At 41.7% G+C, this 21,999-nt stretch overlaps 1 protein-coding gene across 1 annotated transcript in view; it reads left to right on the top strand.

Annotated features, from left to right (window-relative positions):
• Window positions 1-19,085, top strand: part of LOC137980039 (uncharacterized) — a 33,289-nt gene extending 14,204 nt beyond the window's left edge. The window contains exons 8-17 of the mRNA XM_068827369.1: window positions 280-550; window positions 2,661-2,898; window positions 5,336-5,529; window positions 7,407-7,664; window positions 10,366-10,740; window positions 11,613-11,751; window positions 12,254-12,398; window positions 14,775-15,104; window positions 16,217-16,523; window positions 17,996-19,085. Coding sequence (XP_068683470.1) covers window positions 280-550; window positions 2,661-2,898; window positions 5,336-5,529; window positions 7,407-7,664; window positions 10,366-10,740; window positions 11,613-11,751; window positions 12,254-12,398; window positions 14,775-15,104; window positions 16,217-16,523; window positions 17,996-18,156 — 2,418 coding nt within the window. The 3' untranslated portion in view covers window positions 18,157-19,085. The remainder of the gene's footprint in view (window positions 1-279; window positions 551-2,660; window positions 2,899-5,335; window positions 5,530-7,406; window positions 7,665-10,365; window positions 10,741-11,612; window positions 11,752-12,253; window positions 12,399-14,774; window positions 15,105-16,216; window positions 16,524-17,995) is intronic.
• The last annotated feature ends 2,914 nt before the right edge of the window (window positions 19,086-21,999 follow it).

Here is a 21,999-nt window from a genome sequence, read left to right as displayed (position 1 = left end):
ATCTGTTTCAATCAAGATGTAAAAAACCCAGCATTTTCCTTCATTTGTCTAATTATTTGTGAGAAATATTTTATAAAAGCAAGAGAGGACTTTTCTTCGTTATTTACATGGCTTCATCTAAACACGAGGGCGAGTTGGGAGAGTTCGCGACAGTTATGCAAATCCTCGACTGCGTCTCTGGTTTGCATAACTGTCTCGAATTCTACTCTCTTGTTTAGATGAGGCTGACTTGTTCTGTCTTCTTAATTCTGAAACTATGGCGTACTCCTTTCTCTAAAGGTTGCACCCTGTGTAAACAACTCCAAGGTGGACTTCCTGTGGACCGTGTCCTGTCCTGATGAAAACGCAAGGCAGAAAGTGGAAGACAGTTTCTCCTTTATGATGACCAAAACCAAGGCCTCGCTCAGGATAGCAAAGGGCGTATTGACTAGTGACGTCATCTGCACGTTCAATGTCACTGGTAGTATGAGCTACAATCGCAATGTTAAGAGTTCAGCCTTTGTGAGCATCAAGGCAATTTCCACTCCTCTTGTAGCAGCCATAGTTGGAGGTTTGCCACATTTGCATTTTTCAAGTTCTCGAATTAATATTAGGAAAATCAGTGCCCTCGCCTTTCACTCATTCATTCCATAGCCTGTTCCAGGCCCCCAGATAGTCGGGAAAGCGAAAAAGCCTGGAACAGGTTATTCATGCCATGATGTCTTGTTCTATGCCTATTAGTTACTAATTGTTAACTTCAATATAATCGTCTAGCCGTTTTCCTTTTCTCCAGCTCTCTAACATTCTAATGAGGCTGAGATTGCAGTTGGAAAAAAGTGCGATAAATTTGTTATTTGGGGGATATTTGAAGCTAAAGGTTGGGAGAGATTCATGAGGAAAATGTAATATCTGGAGTTCGAGTGTGTGAGTAAAGGCGCTTTTACCCTGTGCAAATTTTCGTGTAGTTTGTCCCGCAACGCTATGGCGAGACTAGCCTACGAGCTGGCTCTCCGAAAGCCACCGCAGAGAGTGCGGGTATGGTGAGACAGGTTGCAGCATACCTTGCAATGGCCAAAAAGGTTGCGAGACAAGTAGTAGAAACCGTTGCAGGAGGTAGAATTGAGTTCTGCTTTCCGCAACGCTTCTCGCAACGTTGCAAGCATTGCACGGCTTCGTGACTAGCCAATGAAAACGTTCCTTTAACCTCATGTGATCATCGAGAACGAGACAAGTTGCACGAAACGTTGCCCAGCGTAACACCCGTCAAGCAACTTGTTTGGCAATGAGAGAACTTTCGTTGCAACAGAATTGCGAGCAAAGCTGCAAGAGAAATTACCAAGTGCAACAGCGCCTCAAATCTAGGGTAGGGTCGTACCTCTTTTTGAACGCTATATTTCATTGGCTGTATAGTGTCGGACTTCCCATTGTTTTCTCTGTTAAATCCGTTGTTATCTTTGTTCCTTGTATTGTTCTTTTGGCCAATCCTGAAGCCCGTTCAACTTTACGGCACGAAAACGACAGGACCTGGGTACGACTTGTACAGTGCATCATGGGTATCATACTGTCCATTAAACCCTAGCCTGTCACGAAGCGAGTCATTCTGAGCCTGCACTAGTTACCACGACGCTAATTTTTACAAATATACAAATACCCTTTTTTACATGCGGAGTATATTTACTGTTTTTTTGTGACTAGTGAGAAACCCTTTAAACCCTGGAGAGTGTGTGGCACTGCATTGGTTCGGGGAATACCTTTCCAGTTTTTTTCCCGAGGATTTTTTTGGTTTCTTCGTTTCCTACGGTGTGATATGTTTACGCAGTATATCATTTGTTGTTTTTGTGATATCTATCGCAAGTTGTTCACGCCTGCCACTAGCTAGTGCGAGGCCAGAGGAAACCAAAATAAAGCAAATGGATGGTATTCGTATAATGTAGTTGAGATCCATACCTACAACCTCGTTCCCAGGGTCTCTCTTCCCTGCCTCCCTTGGTCGTTGGAAGAAAGACCCTGGTTGCGGCTGGTCACGTGAACACCCAGAATCTGGGTGGTAAAAAAATCTGCTGGAAGGGTGGGGTAACAGGGTTTTTGATTGTCACAGTGACAAATTTACTAAGGCCGGGAGAGAGCGATATGTCGCTTGACTCAGTAGTTTTTGCGCTAAAATCATGTTTCAAAACCAAACACCAAAAAAGTTTTTTTACTCTGCTGACTCAAGTTTATGTAGGGTTTGTGGTTGCACGTGTTTCCTCTCTTTCCCTCTGCAATCGAGGCAGAACTTGGAAAACTAAGGATTTCCCGTAGCCGGTAGGAAGAACAGCAACTAAATCATTCTTTAAATATAAACTTTCCAGGCAAATGACTTGTTTCACTTTCAAATTTATATCGTCATAGCCAGCCGAAAGTAGCGCCTTCTGAACACATCTCAGAAACTCGAGCGCCATTTTGAAACCAACAATTGTTCAACTTCACCTTCTCCCGGATGGTATTTTATCGTCCTCTCGACCAAATGTACTTGAGTACCCACCCACCCTGCGGTTTTGGATGGATAGATGGTCACGTGACCAGCAGCAACCAGGGTCTCTCTTTCAACGACCAAGGGAGGCAGAGAAGAGAGACCCTGGGAACGAGGTTGCCCTACCTGAAAACAGGTATGTTGTGATCCGAATTTTGCTTTTGCGCAGGTAACAGACAGATCGGTGTCGGCAGCGGAATCGTTAAATTAGATGCAGCGACTCAGACATTGGATCCAGACAGTCAATCGAGTGTAATTTTGAGGTGCAACTGGGGATGCCGAGATCAAAATGACGACTTTTGCTTTTCGAGTGCAAACGCATCAGTCTTGATATTTGCCTCAGCTATTCACTGTAAATTTGACGTACAAAGTAGTGAATTTACTGCAGGAAAGACTTACAATATCAGGTACGTCTTCACTGAGGGCTGATATGAGACTAAACCGTGTGTGCTTAAAACTGATGGAAGACACCAAACACTATCTCCTAGAGAGCGTTTTCACGTGACGTCACGGCGGCCATGTTGTTCTTCCAAAACAAAGAAATGGCGGCCATGTTGGTGTACCAAACTATGTCAAACTAATCCTCCGGGAATTGAGCTCTTTTTTTATGCAAATACTTTCGTTTGTTTCGGTATTCCAATATGGCTGCTGGTGACCTGAGTGAAAACGCTCTATAACTTAAGGACGTTCGCTCCAATTGTTTGTGCGCAACTTTTACTGCGCAGGTAACGCGACTGTAATATGTCACGCATAACTTCGAGCATTAGATAAGATCTTATGGCGACAAAAACGCCGGGGAAAAATTTCCAGGTCGGATAAAGAATGGCACATTTATTTCCAATTCATCATGAAACGTTAAAGAGAAAGGACCGGGAGGCTGGGAAAGGTCGCTAATCGAGTAGTGTTGAAAGTTTTGACAAACTCGAGGAAGGTTAGTTCTAGTCAGCGAGGTTGCGTAAATTTAATGAGGTTGGTTTTTTAAAATGTGTTTATTACGTTACGAACTTCTTAGTTCAAAATGAATGCATGTTTTTGAAGTTCTTTTCCTTTACTTTCATAAAAATAGAGCAGAATTATCTTCTCTTCCTAATCCACTTGAATAGAGCGGACCTATGAGGAAACAGCCAGAGATTATATTTCACAAAAACCACACTCCAGAAGATGAGAAGGACGGCAATGGAGAGATATGATACAAAACACTAACCAAATAAAGATAACGCCTGCTTGAAACTTTGTTGCTATGCTCGATAATTTTTTTTTTTTAACAAAAACCTTTCATTCACTACTTGCACAATCCCATAATACACCCCTATTACCCCCCAAAACGTTTGCATAACCATTGGTTACAATTTCTCCTGGGACATGAGAACGTCCCAAGAGAAGTCGAAAACAATGCCTATGCAGATTTTTGGGGGGTAAAAGAGGTGTATTATGGGATTTGTGCAAGTAGTGAATCGATCGATACTGTCTTGGGTTCCAGTCCTTCCCCGACAGGTAACGCAAAATCGTGACAAACTAAATTTTCCAAGAGCTTCGCAACATCACATCGATTTTACTCGTTTAGATCATCGGTGACCCCTATTTTTTAAGACACGAATCACTTTCTCTTCTTACAATCTACAAAATATGATGAAATGAAAAAAATCACAACGTAAGAAGTTATCTTTTTTAAAATTTTTCTTTGCGCGTGTGCTGAGTTCCGGAAGTAGTTACAACGGGTAGCACTTGCGATAACGCTCGTTCAGGATTAACTTTACTGTTTACGGCATCCCCAGCGGCATATAATTATCTAAAAAACCCACTCCTATATTTCTGTGCACAGAAACCTTCACTCTTACATATTATTTTTATGATTTTCGACGGATGAGTAGATGAGGCTACATCCCGTTATGATGACCTATCTGTCGAAATTAGGGCATTTTTCCCTTGCCTTCTTCTCCGAAACAAAGTCGGTGACCCCCCAATTTGTTTTCATTTTTGGAATAAGTAATTATGACCTAACTTCAGGCGAGAAATGAAACAAATTTCAACGTGGAAAGATTTTCGCGCGAACGTCCTTAAGCCTAAATAAACTAATTATTTAAAGTTGATTATAAGCAAAACACAAACAACAATGATAAACATGGTAAAACAACGCATTTTATAAAGACTTGACGTTTCCTATGCTGAAACAAGTAGTTTTCAAACATTGTAACACTTACTTTTTAAAATGTATGTTGCCTGGCATAATATACGTCGTCTTCAGAAAATGCGTTGGTTTACCACATTTACAACCGCTCTTTGTTTTATTTTTTGGCCCAAATTCTCAGTTTATTTATTCATTTGTTGATTTATTTATTTATTTATTTATTTATTTATTTATTTATTTATTTGCAAATGATCACATAACACAAAGCAAAAAGGGTATCGACAGAGACGAACAAAGTCATTGTATAAAATCAACCCACACTTTATACCCGAAATGCAAAAATTAAGGTAGCTCTGAATTGGCTCCCAAGAATTTTTTTAAACTTAGCTGATAGTTCTATCTCAAGATGCTAATTACTATTCTACAATAAAAAATGGGGGTCACCGAGTTCATTATTAAGATATAAGCAAGTAAAGACGAAATATAGGGTTTTTTTGAAGAGCTTTCATGTTGCCATGGTAACCTATTACGTCAAAATAGTGAGCGCATTTTGTTAAGTAATAATTGGTGTTTGATATGGTACCATAACATTTCTTTTACGTGATACAGTTTTGTAGTGACAACCCTTCTAATTAAAAGGTCCTTAAAAGTAGTGAAACTGGTCCAAGCTACCTTAAGTTGTTTTAGAGTAAGCGTCACTTTTGTCCCGTTTCAAGTGTTGAGGTGAGCAAAGGTTCACGGAACGCATCAACATTCATATTACTGACCGTGGTAGAGGGTAATCCGCCAGAAGTATGGATGGCAGAAGCAAAGAAGAAAGTTCTTGCACACGACAGGGTTACATTGGAAGGATTTTATAATACCACTTCTCAGCCGGATACGTTGGAGTGGACGTGCGTCCAAGAAATAGGTGGGTTATGCTTATTTTGTTAAAGTGCCCCTGTGATAAAAAAAATCACTTCCTTTTTTTAACACCTGACTGGCACAACTTTGAGCTTTGATTTTTATCCAAAGGCCGTTTACTTTGAGTGTAAGTTTTGGATTTCACGGTCCGCCATTACTCACGTTCAAAACTGACCGACTGGACCTCAGAGGGTTGGATCCAGGGAAAAGTGACATCAAAGGCTCACTGGCTTAAAATTTCAGCGTGTGAATGCAGCTTATTATATATGCAAAACGCGAGTTTAAAAAAAGTCTGAAAGCCCAAATCGTCAGTGCTACATATTAATTCTGCGGTGTGCACACGCATTGCATAGGCCACTTCGGAAAATACCATAATACTCTTTGTTTTTCCCCCCAAATTTTGCATAAGCATTGTTTCCAGTTTCTCTTGGGACTTACAATAGTCCCAAGACAAAACAAAAACCATGCTCATGAAAAATTTGGGGGGATAAACAAAGAGTATTATGGTATTTTCCGAAGTGGCCTATTCTTAAACTAGTGAGCCTTTGACGTCATTTTCTCCTCAAACCAGCTCTCTCAAGAAGTTAAAGTTAGTAATGGCGGACCCCTTAAATAGGAAAAATCCAGTTAAAATAAATTTCTGTGAAATTCCATTTGCCGAAGCCAAGAAAGTGTTACTGAACAGCATATTGACTAGAAACAAACCTAATTTGCATTCACTTTCAACACACATTTATATACGCGACTACAAAACTAGTTTCGTCCACAAGACCGCGTCAGTTGGTCGCCATATAACGAGACGACTGACTAGGTCTTGTGGACCGAACTAGTTTTGTAGTCGCGTATATAAATGTGTGTTGAAAGTGAATGCAACTTAGGTTTGTTTCTAGTCAATATGCAGTTAAAATAAACAGGTGTCTTTTTTAAATCAAGGCTTAAATTTAAAACTTTGGTCGCTTTGTTTTATTGCTCATAGTAACACTTTAAAGTGCATCTAAACTGAAATATTTTTTATTCCTAATATAAATCTCCCCATCCAAAGCGAACATATGTCACCATTGTTACTCAGAATTTGTGCTTTTCCTGTGCCGTGCAAGCCACGTAGACTAGCAGTAGTAGTTGGCACTCAGGACCGTGATGTGAGAGGAATGGGTCTATTCTCGATTTTACGTCACAAACTGCTTTGCATTCCTATTTTCAAACAAGTTTTGCATTGCAAAGCAGTTTTTGACGTAAAATCGAGAATAAACCCATGTCTCTCACATCACGGTCGCGTGGGTCCAAATTACTGATAGTTTTGATAACTTTGCGCGTGTTGTCCGGCAGATAAAAAGCGAAATTTTGAGGTACGAATCGTCAAACATGTTTGCTTTCGGTGGGGAGATCAATATTGTGACCCGGGTTCAACTCTGGCTCGGGTCGTATGTGGGCTGAGTTTCAGTCGATCTCAATCTGACTCCGAGGGTTTTTTTTCCGGTGCTACGGTTTTCCTCCCTCCTCAAAATCGACTCCCGGTCTATTCCATCAGGCTGTGGTGCTGTGCTCCGAGGTCATACATGGGTCGTGTTCAGGGGCCGAGCGCCTAGCCGGCAGCACAGCTCCTTCGGTCCGACCTCGTTGAGCTGCGCCCTTAGTAATTCAGTCTCCGACTGCGAGACAGGGCGATTATGTTTTACTTCGAAGAGCTTTTTTTTCTTTTAATTTTAAACGGTCATATCTATTTTTGGCTAATAGACACTTTACGCTGATGGGGACAAACCTGACAACAGAATCTTACTTTTGGGTAATGGACTCCTGTCACAGACAATTTTTTTAGAAAGGCACTTTCAAACCATTACCTGTATTTAAATGTCAACAATAACATACTTTCTCTCCCCCTGCCAGGATTTGCCTTTGTGAGCATAAGAAACTTGAACATCACCAACGAGTATCTACCAAGTGGTTTATCGTACACGTCTCTGATTCTACCTAAGGGGTTTCTCCAGAAGGGATCTAAGTATCGCTTTCAGTTGACAGTAAACGACGGCAGCAAAGATGGTGTCGCGACCATGGACGTGGAAGTACGAAGTGGTCCCACTTCCGGTTCGCTCACTGTTGACAAAAGCAACGTGAAAGCGTTGTTTGAAACTGTTGCCTTGGAAGGTTTGTGACTTAAAGGCCAAATTCGGTTTGGAGTAAGAATTAAAAGTAATTGAAAAAGGTACCACATGCTATAGTGAGGGTTATCATATTATAAGGATACGCAAATTGAACATATCTTACAAGCGTCCTGTGTGTACGAGCCTTCAGCGCGGGATTCAGCGCCTTTGTTTTCAAATACGTTCCCGTCGTGATTGGTTAAACGCCATCTTGAAATAGTTAGGTCAAAGTTGACGGTCGGAAAAAAAATTGTGGTTCGTATCATAGTTGACAGGGGGTCCCCGTGAGTGTAGTAACTATGTTAAAATCAAGGAAACCCTATTTCTGAGCACTTAAAACACGGGAATTTTCCAGGGACACATGTCCCCGACCCCCTTAGCGTCCGGCCTTCGATTGTAAATCGGGCAAGCATACTGCTTATGAACCCCTCTATGGAAAAATGCTGACTACGCTGCTTGGTTCTAAATCCATGGATCAAAGGTTGGCAGTATGGTTGACATAATTAGCACGTTGGATTAAATAAAAACCATGCGCTTTTGGCCACTATATTGATTTTCCTGGACCCATGATTTTCCTCGAAAATAGAAGATTGAGGTGGTTTTTTTTTTACACTAGCGACATTTATCCGTGAGATAAGATAGATTCTCGGTCATGAATTCGAAAATACTGAGGTGAAAAACTTGAGCGAAAGCGTCCTTTTGGCCAATGGAAACGTCAATCTTAATCCTCGCTTCTGACAGAAAGACCGTTCACGTAACCGCCCGCCATTTAAAGTGTTAAACATGGATCTTAAGGCTATTCTAAATTAACTTCTTGTCTAAACAATCGTACACCTTCCACGAGAAATCCTTAAAGTTTTTGGCAAATTTGACTATATTTCAAAAGATTGGATGTAATGATCTCTCCATTTAAGGTATTCCCGACAAATCTTCGAATCCAGAGTCCACGTTCCAACGGTCATGAAATTCTGAATTTGCTGGCCGCCGGGCCTAACTCTAACCCTAAATCCCATTGCCATCGAATTGAGAGAGAATCGAAGCGTAGCGATAACGAAGTGATTCTTCAAGTTTAATCTTCTGGTTGATGTTTTTAAGATACTCCTGCTGATGCCCAGGTGTCATTTGAGTTTGTTCCGAGCAAAAGAATATTAAGAACAACAAGGCACACGAACAGTACAGTCTAATATCCTGGACGGTGATTGAATCAAAGCGAGTTTCGACCTAGAGCGAAGGCCTCTTTTCCTCCTACTGTTAGCCCGGCAGATACAAAAAGAGTGACAAGAGGCTACGGGTAGCCTACACTTTGTTCGAAGGGATTTTAGCCGGTTTCCTTTTAAGTTCTCAATATTTCAATGTTTTCTTTATTGCGTTACAATATCTTACGCAACATCCAGTTCAATTCCGTAGCCCGAAGTCCAAAGTCCAAATTCCGTAACCCAACCATAGGTTTAAGTGCGATAGTTGAATGGTTGTTCACATTTAAAACTGTTGTTAACGGCATTGATTCCGATCCAAACCAGCAAACGGATGCTTTAAAAGGTTCTACCATGGTATTTTAAGATATTTAATACTTTTACTTAACAATACCGGGAGAATATTAGCCGGTGAGAGGTGTTACTGAGTCATTCGATAACCGGATATTGCGTGTAACGAAAACACAAAGATTCGTTTCTGGTTATGCACACAATTTTTTCACAGCTCTGCTTATATAGAGTTACAATTGAACCTGTTAAGTTAAGAGAACACTCGAGGAGCTACGGTTGTTACGCATTGAAATACAATACAATTAGTAGTGTCGCGATTGATTGATAGGACAAACATACGTGTCCTATACATACTTAATTGACCACTTCCCATAAGGGCTTTTCAGGGCCAATGAAACACAATCACAACAGAACAGGCCCCAGTTGTTCGAAGGGTGGATAGCGCTATCCACTGGATAACTCAGTTGGTTTTGCTATTTTGTATCCGCTGGATATTGATTTAACCGGTGGATAGCATTATCCACCTTTTGAATAACCGAGGCCTGAACACTCAACAACAACAGCTAACAACTGTTAAAGGGGCTAGGTCACGCTATACTAGGTAATTTTGTTTAATTTTGTTAATTATGAGCTCTAAACGTCAAATTGGCAGAGCAAGAGTCTTTCATTTGCAAAATCACGGCCACATAACAACTGAGAACGATTTTCCAGCTGTGTAAATGACATTTTGATATAGACTGATATAAATTTGAAAAAAGGTGGGCCGACGTTTTTCAAATTTACCCAAATTCAATCCATTTAAATCCTCTCCAGTTTTGTCCATCCATGTCCCTTTTTGGCTTCCCTGCTTTTTGTTAGAGTGCTTCTATTGTTTTGAACAGTTATTTTGATATTTTAGTTAATTCTATGGCCATTCGATCAGTGCTGAAATTGCCTAAAATTGCATGACCTAGCCCCTTTAAGAATGCCAACTGGCCGGAGGCAAGCTAGTTGGCTATTTAAAAGTGCAGCTGAGAAGTTGAACCAGGGGCTACCAGGAACAAATCCAACCAGTGGTTCAGTGTCTGGAACCCGGGATCCCGAAATCTCAACGCATGCACCCTGATCACTGGGCTACACTGCCTCCTCCGAATTAGCAGTTTTGTGTGCTTCTATCGCGTCCTCTAAACTTTAACACCATAATTGCACACCTAAAAACGAACCAACCTTTTCCTGTTACAGCTATTCAGTGGACTGCAGAAAGAGACAGTCTTCCCCTTCGATACGCTTTTGGTGTACTAAGCACAGGAAGTGATTGTGAACTCTGGGGACCTCCCGACAACAGTCCGGTATTTACCGATATCATGCCAGCGGGGTCCGGCGCTAATTACACCCTCGCACTCTGTGTGATTGTATGGGATGCATTTGACTCCTTTGCCACAGCAGAGATCAACATTACATCTAATCCACTGGAACAAGGTGATTTAGACCCAAGCGCCGTTGAAGACTTATGGTCAAAACACGTTGAGGTTCAATTAAACAGTGGAAACTTAGATCAGGCATTAAGTGCCGTGAACAATATTGCAGACACTGTGCGAGGCTCCTCTTTTACATCAGGTAGGAAGCTATCCGAAAAAGGCTCGAGGAATTAGTTTTCCGATTTTGACTCGGGGATAATCAGAAAATGTCGGATTTTTTTCGAGTATCACAGAGTCCTAGCTTCTATAGCTCCGAAGTAGTAATCCGTGGAAGGTCGTACGCAGGCTCGACTCCCGCAAAGGAGCACTCGGATCTTTTCCGAGTATCCCCGAACATCATCAAAACATAAATAATCTAGATCTCTTCGTTTCATCCACCGGGGTAAACGTGTAACATCTCTTTTATTACGGAACAAGTCTTTTAAGATTCGTCCGATAAATGGATGTTGCATATCTTCAGGGGACTGATCCAGAATTCCGGGGTTTTTCAGTTTTATTAGGGGCGGTGGAGAGTGTCTGGGGGGAAGGGCTGAAACAAATAGACAAAATTATTCGTATATTTTACTGGTTTTACCATTGCCCCAAAGCGTTGCAAATTTACAGAAGGACAAACTAGCAATTATAACAACGCAAATTCTTGCAACGACCCGAAATAAAAGACATGGAAGAATAGATGAATAAGCCAAAACTGTTCGAGCGCATTCCAATAGGTTCACCTGTAGTTGCGGACTTTGCTCGAAACTGATTTTCATACCGAGAGACATGAAAAATAACTTTTTGAAATTGATATTTCCCTTTGCCTCTCCGTCCTCTTCGTGTCTTGACAATACCCTGCCCATTCTCGTCCAGTGATTTTTAGCATGCGTGACTTTTGAAAAACCATGAAATTTTGAAGTAAGTGAGCTTTTATTTTTCAAAAAAACTTTTTAAAACGACGCACTATGCCCAATTGATATCAGTGACTGGGAAGTTTTTGGTAAAATTCTGAAAATACGCAACATTTATTTTTAGCTGACCTAAAACGCAATATGTCCAAAGAAGTGCAGGATTTCATCGTGGACTACCTGGCCTCAGCTGTGGTTGGAAAAGATAACGCTCCCCTTCTTCTTACAACTCTAACAAAGACTGATGCCCAGGTCGCAAGAAACAGGTGCGTTACTTAAAATAACTAGGAGCCTATGATTTGAAACTAACAACTCACGCATTTATTCTCAGTCAGAAGCCCATGATTCATAAGTTTCGTTGGACTTGGCCCATCGGTCTAAATTTAGAATACGGGTCCCGCCAAATTATGCATGGCCCTATGACCACAAAGCCTCTGATTGGTCTGCAACCATCTGAAGAAGTCACGCGAGGGATTGCCCTTGCTTTAAGGGGCTATGTCATGTTATTTTAGGGTGTTTGGGGGAAATCTTTAGTTAATCACGAGTTTAAAACTCGAAAATGGTAATGTGGAATTTCTGTACTGTTAAATAAAATTATGTGTAATTGAAGAGTCGTTTTCGTTCGCTTTCTAGTCGAGGTTACTCGTCCAACGGAAACGTGTTATGAATAACTAATGGCACCTCTGTAAGGGCGCGGCCGCGAACGAAAATGACCGCAGATTTCAAGCACTTTCCATTTCTCAAATGTGGCTTTATATTGCAATTCAGGTCTTATATGGCAGGCGCGGCAGCAACGATTCTGGACGGTCTTGGCGAAAAATCTCTCAGCGATGGTCGGGCAGGAGCCTTCTTCACATGGATGGGTGATCTTGTTGGACCTTCAATCGATACCAATGACGATGCATTACTAAATGTGAGAGCCTGTAATCTCATTATCTCATTTGATTTAGGCGGGAGGCGCGGTGGCCTCATGGTTAGTGCGCTCTACTCCGGATCGAGTGGTCCGGGTTCGGGTCCTGGCCGGGGACATTGCGTTGTGTTCTTGGGCAAGACACTTTACTCGCACGGTGCCTCTCTCCACCCAGGTGTATAAATAAGTACCGGCGAAATGCTGGGAGTAACCCTGCGATGAACTAGCATCCCATCCATGGGGGAGTATAAATACTCCTAGTCGCTTCATGCCACAGAAACCGGAGATAAGGGCCGGCCTGATGGGCCTTCTGGCTCGTAAGCAGTGACTTTACCTTTCTTTTTTTTTAATTTGGCACAGAAAGTGGAAATTGCCATATTTACTCGATTTAGCGCCACTCTGAAGACGTGAAAAGCTTAATAAGCGACGCGGCGCTTTATCGAGTAAATACGTTGATTCATCCGGGAAGAGTCGTTGGGATTAGATTCTCCTAAAGAGCACACCAACATAGGAATAGAGATGCTATTTCTGATAGTTACATTACACCTTCCACCACCCCTCTGACAGCCGTCCCCACCTAAAAAAAAAAAAAAAGAACACTTTGCCGACAGCGATGCCACCCGGTCCAGCACGACTGTTTAACCTCATTAAACCTTTTTTGACCCACCTAGCTGGGCTAGCTTAAGCTCTCTGCGGGTCAGACATTCCTATATGTGTTTGAAGTCGGGAGTCTTGAGACGTCCAGAGCTTGTAACATATCAAAATCCCTATGAGCCAACCCATTTATGGAGCGAAATCCCGCTGCAACCAGCCTTGGCTCGTCGTTTAAGGCAATTCCATAACAACTTGCACGCGCGACTGTCAAACTTGATAAAAATTTGAGCTCTGAAAAATTAAGTATGGTTCTATGACGCTAAGATGCTTTGGTGCTTGCGTATCTGTCGCATGTCTTAGATAAAATGTAACAATGGTGACCAAATGCCGTGAAGCCACAATACACGATCACCCTTTCCTGAACACAGCGGCTGATTGCGATGCAGAGCGGTAATCATCCCCATTTCATGATGTCACTTCCGTTTGCGGCTACAGGAGTCCATTCATTACCCGAAGCTTTCCCTTGATTCAACCCTTTCCCGTATCTTTCTCTTTTTAACTGCTATATTTTGAGGTATCTGACGTACGTGACTGAGAACATACGTCAAGTGTTCACATACGTATGTGACGTAATAAATGACTGACCATAGGTCTCTTATGATTGGCTATTGTGAAAACACCCACTAAAGCCCCCCGGTTGCCTTTAAAAGTAGGAAGAGAAGGGAAAAGTGTTGACTCAGAGGGTTAATATGGAAAATGGAGGTACCCGGTATGGGGTTCCTGTGACGCCGAAATCCCATTCTTTACAACCCCTCATCTATTCTTCACATGAACGATTTAAAAACTAAAATTAAACTCGTGCATTCATTCTAGCTCTGTTTTGAACAAGTTCTCCTTAAAGTACATTCAAACTCACTAGATAGCTCGTAGATCTCTCCAGCCTCTTACCTCCTTGTATCTGTCGAGGAAAATCTTTACTGTTACCATTTTTGACATGTTGTCTCATTATTGCGAGAAGACGAATTACCACATACACTATGCCTTCAAAAAATAAAAAAGTGCTAACCTATTTCCCTATCTTAAAGACGGTCTCGATGTTCTGATAATCAGCAAAAAATGTTATCTTTCAAATACTAACAAATTAAATGTGCCCGTGGATTCTTTGTAAACACAAAAAGAAGCAAGGAGATCTAGACACAACATAACACTAACCCGGTGTGGCCATCACATCACGCATGCTCACAACCATTTCACCTGGTTAACTAGGCCTCATAGCGTGGCATAGTCAACCAAGTGAAATGATTCTTTGTAAAGTTTCAACATTTTAAACCGACATCGCCAAAGATTATGTTCAGACCAGAAGCACCATCAAACGCGAAAGTTTTATTCATCTTGTGATGCCCGCAATGATGGGTAGATTAGACAATCCTCTACTGGGGAGGGGTAGGGGCCATTTTGTGAGAAGGGGAGAGGCTGGGACCCAAGCAGTTTCATTTCTTCCTGTTTGCTAATCGTAGGGATTAAAGTTGGCAGCCTTTACGGAACGGGTGAACTTTGGGTGAGCCGGGTGAAATCTGGTGTTTTCTCTAAAATGAAACCTTCGTGATTGAAGGTAAAGGTGATTCAGGTCATTTAAGGTAATTGGGGACACAATTGTAGAACAAATCCTAAATAGGAAGTAATAGGTCAGAATAAAGCAGCAGAATGTAAAAGCTTATTTTTTTAATAACGAAACGCTCGGAAAAACAAAAAAATGTTTAACTGCGAAAACATTTGCTTTCACAGAACATGGTGGACGCTATTGATAAACTTGGAGAAAACCTGGGAGCTGAGTTGCTCCTTGGAGACCCCCCGAGAGAAGTAGTCGACGACAGGCTGGGAACAGTGAATGTGCGAGTCTCCAAACTAAACGCGAAAGTCCCGATAAGCACTAATCCCGGAGCCCCTAGATTTGATCCTGGGCTGGCATTGAGGGCGAAGTTTCGCACCCCTAGACTATGTGGCAGAGGGAAAACGTGCACTGGGGCAATTCTGAAGGCTGTACAATTCGCGAGAAATTTGTTAAAGGAGGAACCCAACAATGAAAGCGATACCTCCGAGATTTACAACTCTCAGGTATGAAAATCTCTCCCGATTTCATGTAAATTTGTTTCTGCCCAAATCATACACAGCAACTTTTCTTGATGCATTTACGTCCTGCATTCAAATCTGGCAGAAATGCACACAATACGATACGTATTTAACTGAGACTGCTTGTTCATTTACTCAGGCATTCAGTGATTTATTGAACTTTGTGGCAGTTATCGCGAGTCTGAATACAAGAATTGATTTTCGTTCCGACCCATCAGGATAAAAAACTTATTGCTGGCTATTACTACTACTTACCACTACAACTACTACTGCGGCTGCTACTCCTTTTACTATTACTACTACCCTACTACTACCACTTTCCACCACAACTGCCACTGCCACTGCCACTACCACTACCGTTACCACTACCGCTGTCACTACCACTGTCACTACCACTATCACTACCACTATCACTACCACTGTCACTAGCACTACCACTACCACTACTACTCCCGCTACCACTGTCACTACCACTAGCACTACCACTGCCACTGCCACTACCACTGTCACTACCACTGTCACTACCACTGTCACTACCACTGCCACTGCTACTGCCACTGCTACTACCATTGCCACTACCACTACCGTTACGACTACCACTACCACTGCTACTACCACTGCTACTACCACTACCATTGCTACTACCACTGCCACTGCCACTAGCACTACCACTGCCACTACCACCGTCACTACCACTGCCACTACCACTGCCACTACCACTGCCACTACCACTGCCACTACCACTGTCACTACCATTACCAATGCTACTGTCACTGCCACTACCACTGCCACTACCACTACCACTACCACTACCACTTTTCTCCGCCGAGAGTCAGCCTTACTCTGGGAGGAAAAAAGCCCTGGAAACGAGGTTGTACTAATACCATTACCTTTATGACAAATGTATGGGAAAATTTACCTGGACTGCGTTGTTCAAGGAAAGGTTGCGTAAGCTCCTCTCGAACAAACTACAGCATATCTATTTAAATTAAATTAAAGACCCTCTAAATCTTTCTAAGAACACTTACTTTCAATCATCAAACGAACTCTGTATCAAAACGAAGTTGTGACACAACCTCAATTTCTTCTCTTTGCAGGTTGTTGGTCTCGATTTTTTCGACCCTGTCAGCAAAACAGAAATCTCACTCCATGATCTTTCAACGCCACTTAAGCTCACTTTCAACATAGGTGACGTACCCGAAGATAAAGAGGTTGTTTGCAATTACTTCAACGAAACAAAAAAGGCCTGGGTTACTGATGGTATGAACGCTGTGGAACCTGTTGACGGATCGTTGATATGTGAATCAACGCATGCGACTTACTTCGCGCCATCCTCGCGAGATATAAACAATGGTACTTCAAACGACACAAGTACAGAACCTCCATCTTCCACCACCGTGGGAGGTAAGATTCTCGCTGTTCTTTTTTCTCCTTACTGGAGAGAGATTTTTGATTGGATTTTTAAGTCACTCAATGATTACTTTGGTTTTACATTATGCTCATCTTGGTAGGTGGCTTGAAAATACCTGTCGCCACGCGGTCAACCAGAGAGGAACGAAAATTAATCCAATTGTGACTTACTTGCTCTTGTTTTAGGGCAGGCGTTCGGCATCACGACTGCGTTTAATCGACAACTGATTGTTTTCGTATGTTGTGATCAGTTCGCCAAAGTTATAACTGGGATTTTTTGGGGGGAAGAGTTTGTACACTCGATTTTGAACATCTCTCCTCTCTCTCCCTCCCCCTCTCCTCCCCCCTCGCCCCCCCCCCCCCCTTCCCCCTCTCTCTCTCTCCTTCTCTTGATCGCATTGATTGACTTTTTCAATAGCCCTTAAGGCCTGGCCAAACGCTCGCCACATTTCAACGCAACATCTTGCAACATTGTTGCATGATGTTGCGACATGTGTTGAACGCGCCGGCCAAACGCACGCAACATTTTCAACATTTTCAACGCAAACATATCGATGTTTATGTGCCCCATCCCCAGGCGCCCAACAAAGTGGACCTAGTGCGCATGCCCCAGTGCAACAATGTTGCGTGAACGTGGCCAAACGAGTACAACAACACCCAACATCCAAAATGTTGCACGAAAAATTTGACCGTTTTCAAATTTGACCCAACATCATCCAACATGTTGCAACATATTACAGCATATCGCAACAGGGTGGCCAAACGTATGCAACATGTTGTGTACAACAATGTTGCAAGATGTTGCGTTGAAATGTTGCGTGCGTTTGGCCAGGCCTTTATGCTTGATGACGTCTGACTTGCTAATTTCACCACCAATCCTTCAATTTGAAAATTAAACTCGTAAATTTTAGCATGAGCTTAATCCCAGAGGAGCAAACTTGTAAATAAAAGCCACGTGCGAAAAGTATTGCAAGTCCAGACGATGTGAATAATTTTGTGCAAACGAGGCTTGGGGGTGAATTTTGAGCATATTTCATAATCATGCATAAGGCCTATTGTTCTTGGTCACTTAGAGTGAGTAGCGCCGATAGATCCTCTTTCATTGAAAATGCGATTCAAACCAACGAGCTCACTTCAGTTTCCACCAACTGTGCGAAAGAAAAAAATTACATGACTGAGTTTATTTATGACAGTGTTACAAGCTTTTAAATTCGGATATGGCGCACATCAAAGGGCGTATTCCCCATAATTTACCTTTGTGTATATACCCAAGTGCGAACTTTTCCCAGGGAGGGACTGCGTTTTGTCAGAGTCGGCCCTCCCGACTTATAGATAGTCAGTTTGCCATTTGCACAATTTACCTTGAAAATAAGTCTGCTTTTTCGAAGCGGCCGACGAGGTCCGGGATATCTCTCTGTGGAAGTTCCTGTCACGTGGTTAAATTAAAATTTGTTGCCTTTGCTCAGTTGCAGTCAACGTAGAGGAAGAGAAAGATTACACAGGAGCTATAATTGGTGGTGTCATCGGAGGTCTCCTGTTTATTACCATCGTTGTTGCTGTCATCTGGTGGTTTAGTAAAAAGAATAAAGCAAAAACAAGGGTAACCGCAGTAGAGCTCCCCGAGTGAAGAGATGAAACTCATTCACGTTACATCGCATCGGAGACGCACCCACAATTAAAGTAGTGACACCTTTGCTATACCGGTGTTAGTTGCATGTGGTGGTCGAGTTGCATTAGTAGAATCTTTTGTGGAAAACGTAGCTTTAAAGAGGTCGAACGCAGTGATTAATGTCACTGTGGAGCCGAAGTGAAAACGATTAGGATCCCTAGTTTAAGTGAATGTTTTCCAAAGCCTGGTCATTTTCAAGTTGCAAGTAATATACGCGTTAGTTACAGTATTCGCTTATAAGCTGGATCAAAATAATTTCCCTCGCCTTTGGACAAAACGATTGTGAAATTATTCCCTAATTTCACTCGTCATCATTTGATTACCCATACACATTTTTAATCAATTATCTTTGAAAAATGAGTGGTTTCCCCAATGGACCTCTCTAGCTTATACGTTTTGTTTTCCCATTTCAGACCACGTAATGTTTCCAAGGGAATTTTCCTTTTGTTGTTTCATTAGTTACGCATACATATGCACGTGCATAAGACTACATTTGAAGAAACTGTTTCCTCGAGTAACACCACGTGGCCTGAAATGGGAAAACAAAACGTACAAGCTAAAGAGGCAGGGTTTTCATTTGAGGCCGGAGGCCGGACGTTTCGTCCGGTCGTTTGCCATTCCACGTCCGGTACTTTGAGATCAATATTGGCGATTTTTTTTTGCTACTGTATTATATATTTTTCTTACTAAGGCATCTCATAAACATGCTGACTAGAGGATAACAGAATAATCAATTACATTCTTCGAAACGGCCATATAACTCTTTTTTCTTTGCTTATTGAGCGGCGGGATATTTTATTGGTCTGTGACACAGACAGTGATGATTTAGCTTTTGGCTCAGACTTTGATGAATAGACTACACTCTTGATGAATGGACTACAACCCAAGTTACCAAACACCTTTTTTGAAAATCAAATAAATTCGCAATGATAAGCCAATGAATATTCTGTTGTTGCCATTCTCTCTCCCCCTCCCCCTACCAACTGACCATTTTCATTCAGTAATTTACTTTTTAAAGAGAATTTTAGTGAGCGCCAGCATTGCCTAGGAAACTGTTTCCTTGGTTCCAGAAACGCTGGAAATGGCGTTTCTGAGTATTCTATTTTAAAAATTTCCTGGGGGAGCATGCCCCCAGACCCCCCTAGCTGCTTGCGCCTTCGTCGCTCGCGAGGCGCCTTACGCCGCCAAGGAAACATTCACGTCCGGTGCTTTCCGAGGTATGTCTGCTACTTTACAAAACAGTTGAAAACCCTGAAGAGGTCCATCTTCTTTTAGGATTTCAATAACACTTGTAAAAGTCTCATTACTTTTCCGGCATATGCACACTCCGCGCAAAAATACCACTGAAGTAGTAGGCTCCGTCCTTTTAATTATTCCTTAAAAGGAATAATAAGGAATAATTTAACGCGTATCTTTGAAAGACAAGCGAAATTAATCCTTAATTTCACGGGGGCACATTGCGATTACATGAAGGGAAAAATCATTGATGAAAGCCCGTTCAATGCCGCGACAAATGACAATCAACTCAACTGATCATTCGTTTCAATGAATACTTTAATCTTAAAAGTGCAGCAAACACCCTTTCATTGGGTAATTTTTCTTTTCTAACCATTCATACTCTTGCTTTGTGGCGTTTTGGTTGCCCTTGTCGTTGCTGAAACTCTCTAAATTTAATATTAGGGACCTTAAGATCTACGACGGCGACATCAACGAAAACGTCACCTCAAAATAAAACTTTGCTCTATTATAAGTCTTTCGCGATTATTCCATCTCGTTCACGTCCTACAATATGGGCGAAGTATCCTAAAAATAAATTGGTAAGAGCGATTTCAGAGTGAAAATAGAGAATGTAAGATTCTCTATTGCATGCTCACGTTGTCGTCAAAACCTAAAATTTGGTGATTTCACGTCGTCGTCATGCAGAGAACCGCAAAAATATGAGCAATAATCCGTGCCGCACATGCAGCACGATTATTTATGCTCTTTTAACCAATTATATCACTGTTTTGTGGCGTTGTCGTCGACGTCGCCGTCGTAGATTTTAAGCTCCCTATTAGGGACCTTAAGATCTACGACGGCGACGTCAACGAAAACGTCACCTCAAAATAAAACTTTGCTCTATTATAAGTCTTTCGCGATTATTGCATTTCGTTCACGTCCTACAATATGGGCGAGGTATGCTAAAAGTAAATTGGTACGAGCGATTTCAGAGGGAAAATAGAGAATGAAAGAATCTGTGTGGCATGCTCACGTTGTCGTCAAAACCTAAAATTTGGTGATTTCACGTCGTCGTCATGCAGAGAACCGCAAAAATATGAGCAATAATCCGTGCCGCGCATGCAGCACGATTATTTATGCTCTTTTAACCAATTATATCACTGTTTTGTGGCGTTGTCGTCGACGTCGTCGTCGTAGATTTTAAGCTCCCTATTGATGTCAGGACAACAACTGCAAAGAACTGTACTAAAATGATAAACGCATGCGCAGGGCGTGCAGTAAATTTTTTCATTAATTTTTCAATAATCTATTATTTCGAGTCGTTCTTGTTCTTAGCGACGCCCTCTTTGCTTAAGCTTTTTTGTTTTTCATTTACTTATGCCAATACACAATACAGTCAAATGAGCGAATGGTTTGAGTCATGAAACCTCAAACTCGTTAATAATTCATAAGGATATTAGCCAATCGGAGTGTCCCATTTTGGTCAGGTACATGCATCTTGATACCCAATGAGACTACATACCAAGAAAACGCTGAATTAGGTTAAAAAACTGATCAAGACACTGATCAAGACACTTGAATTTAATAAACCTAATACACCTTCGGAAAAAACACATAAATAAACTAATCGCACACAATGCATTTTAAATTTCCCGAATAACAATCGACATAAAACTCTCGCAGTACCTCTTATATTTGGCGTCCAGAGGATTAAAACCAATTTGGACACCCAATAATTCAGCGATAGAGCATCCATTCCAGCAATCAGGGGCACCCAACGAGAATATAGATTAAAGTTACTTAGACATAGCATTGTTAAACGTATACTTTAGTATTTAAACGGTAGATATAGGCATATTTTTATCCCCCAAAAATTTTTCATCTGTTCGGATTTCCTAGCTGAAAGTCTAGTGATCCGAAAATTATAGGGATCAAAACTTACCTTTCGAAAATTTCAGCCAGAAAAAAGGCTCCCGAAAATTCTAGGTGAGCTTTTTAGGGTAAAAATTTGTTTAAAATGGGCAATTATACCATCTTTTAGATGTTCGAAGCAAGCAAGAAAGCAATTTTACGACAAATGTTCCGAAAATTCTAGATCTCAAATCGTCTTCCGAACAGATATTTTCCGAAAATTGACGTTGGGTGCCCTTGAGCAATGTCTGCTCTCAAGGCTTAATAGTCTTAGCACCTCTCTTAACCTCAGCCATTCGGCGAGTTCACAGCCCGATTCTTTTCATAATTAGTTGAAACTGGAACGGCGTCGTAAACCGAATCACTTTTTTTGGGAAGACGATTTTGGCAGGCGAAAACGACGTGATTCTGACTCGCTCTCCATTACGCCATATTATGTAAATTTCTTCCAAAGTTCTACCTTTTATATTCATTTCCTTTACAAATTACTATCACTTCTCTGATAAAACAAAAGATCATCACATAACACTCATACTTGGTAAAACAAAAGGTTGAGAAGTCATGTCAAAAACTCGTGCTTCGTGTTTCATCAGAGGTTTCAAACACCTCGAAACAATAAAAGTGCTCCGCCTACCGCGTCGTGCTTTCATTTGCTTCTCGGTGTTTGGAATC

Source organism: Montipora foliosa, chromosome 1 (assembly GCF_036669935.1).
Source record: "Montipora foliosa isolate CH-2021 chromosome 1, ASM3666993v2, whole genome shotgun sequence".
Lineage (NCBI taxonomy): Eukaryota > Metazoa > Cnidaria > Anthozoa > Scleractinia > Acroporidae > Montipora > Montipora foliosa.
Note: the sequence above shows the minus strand (reverse complement) of the source record. Positions and strands in the feature narration are given on the sequence as shown.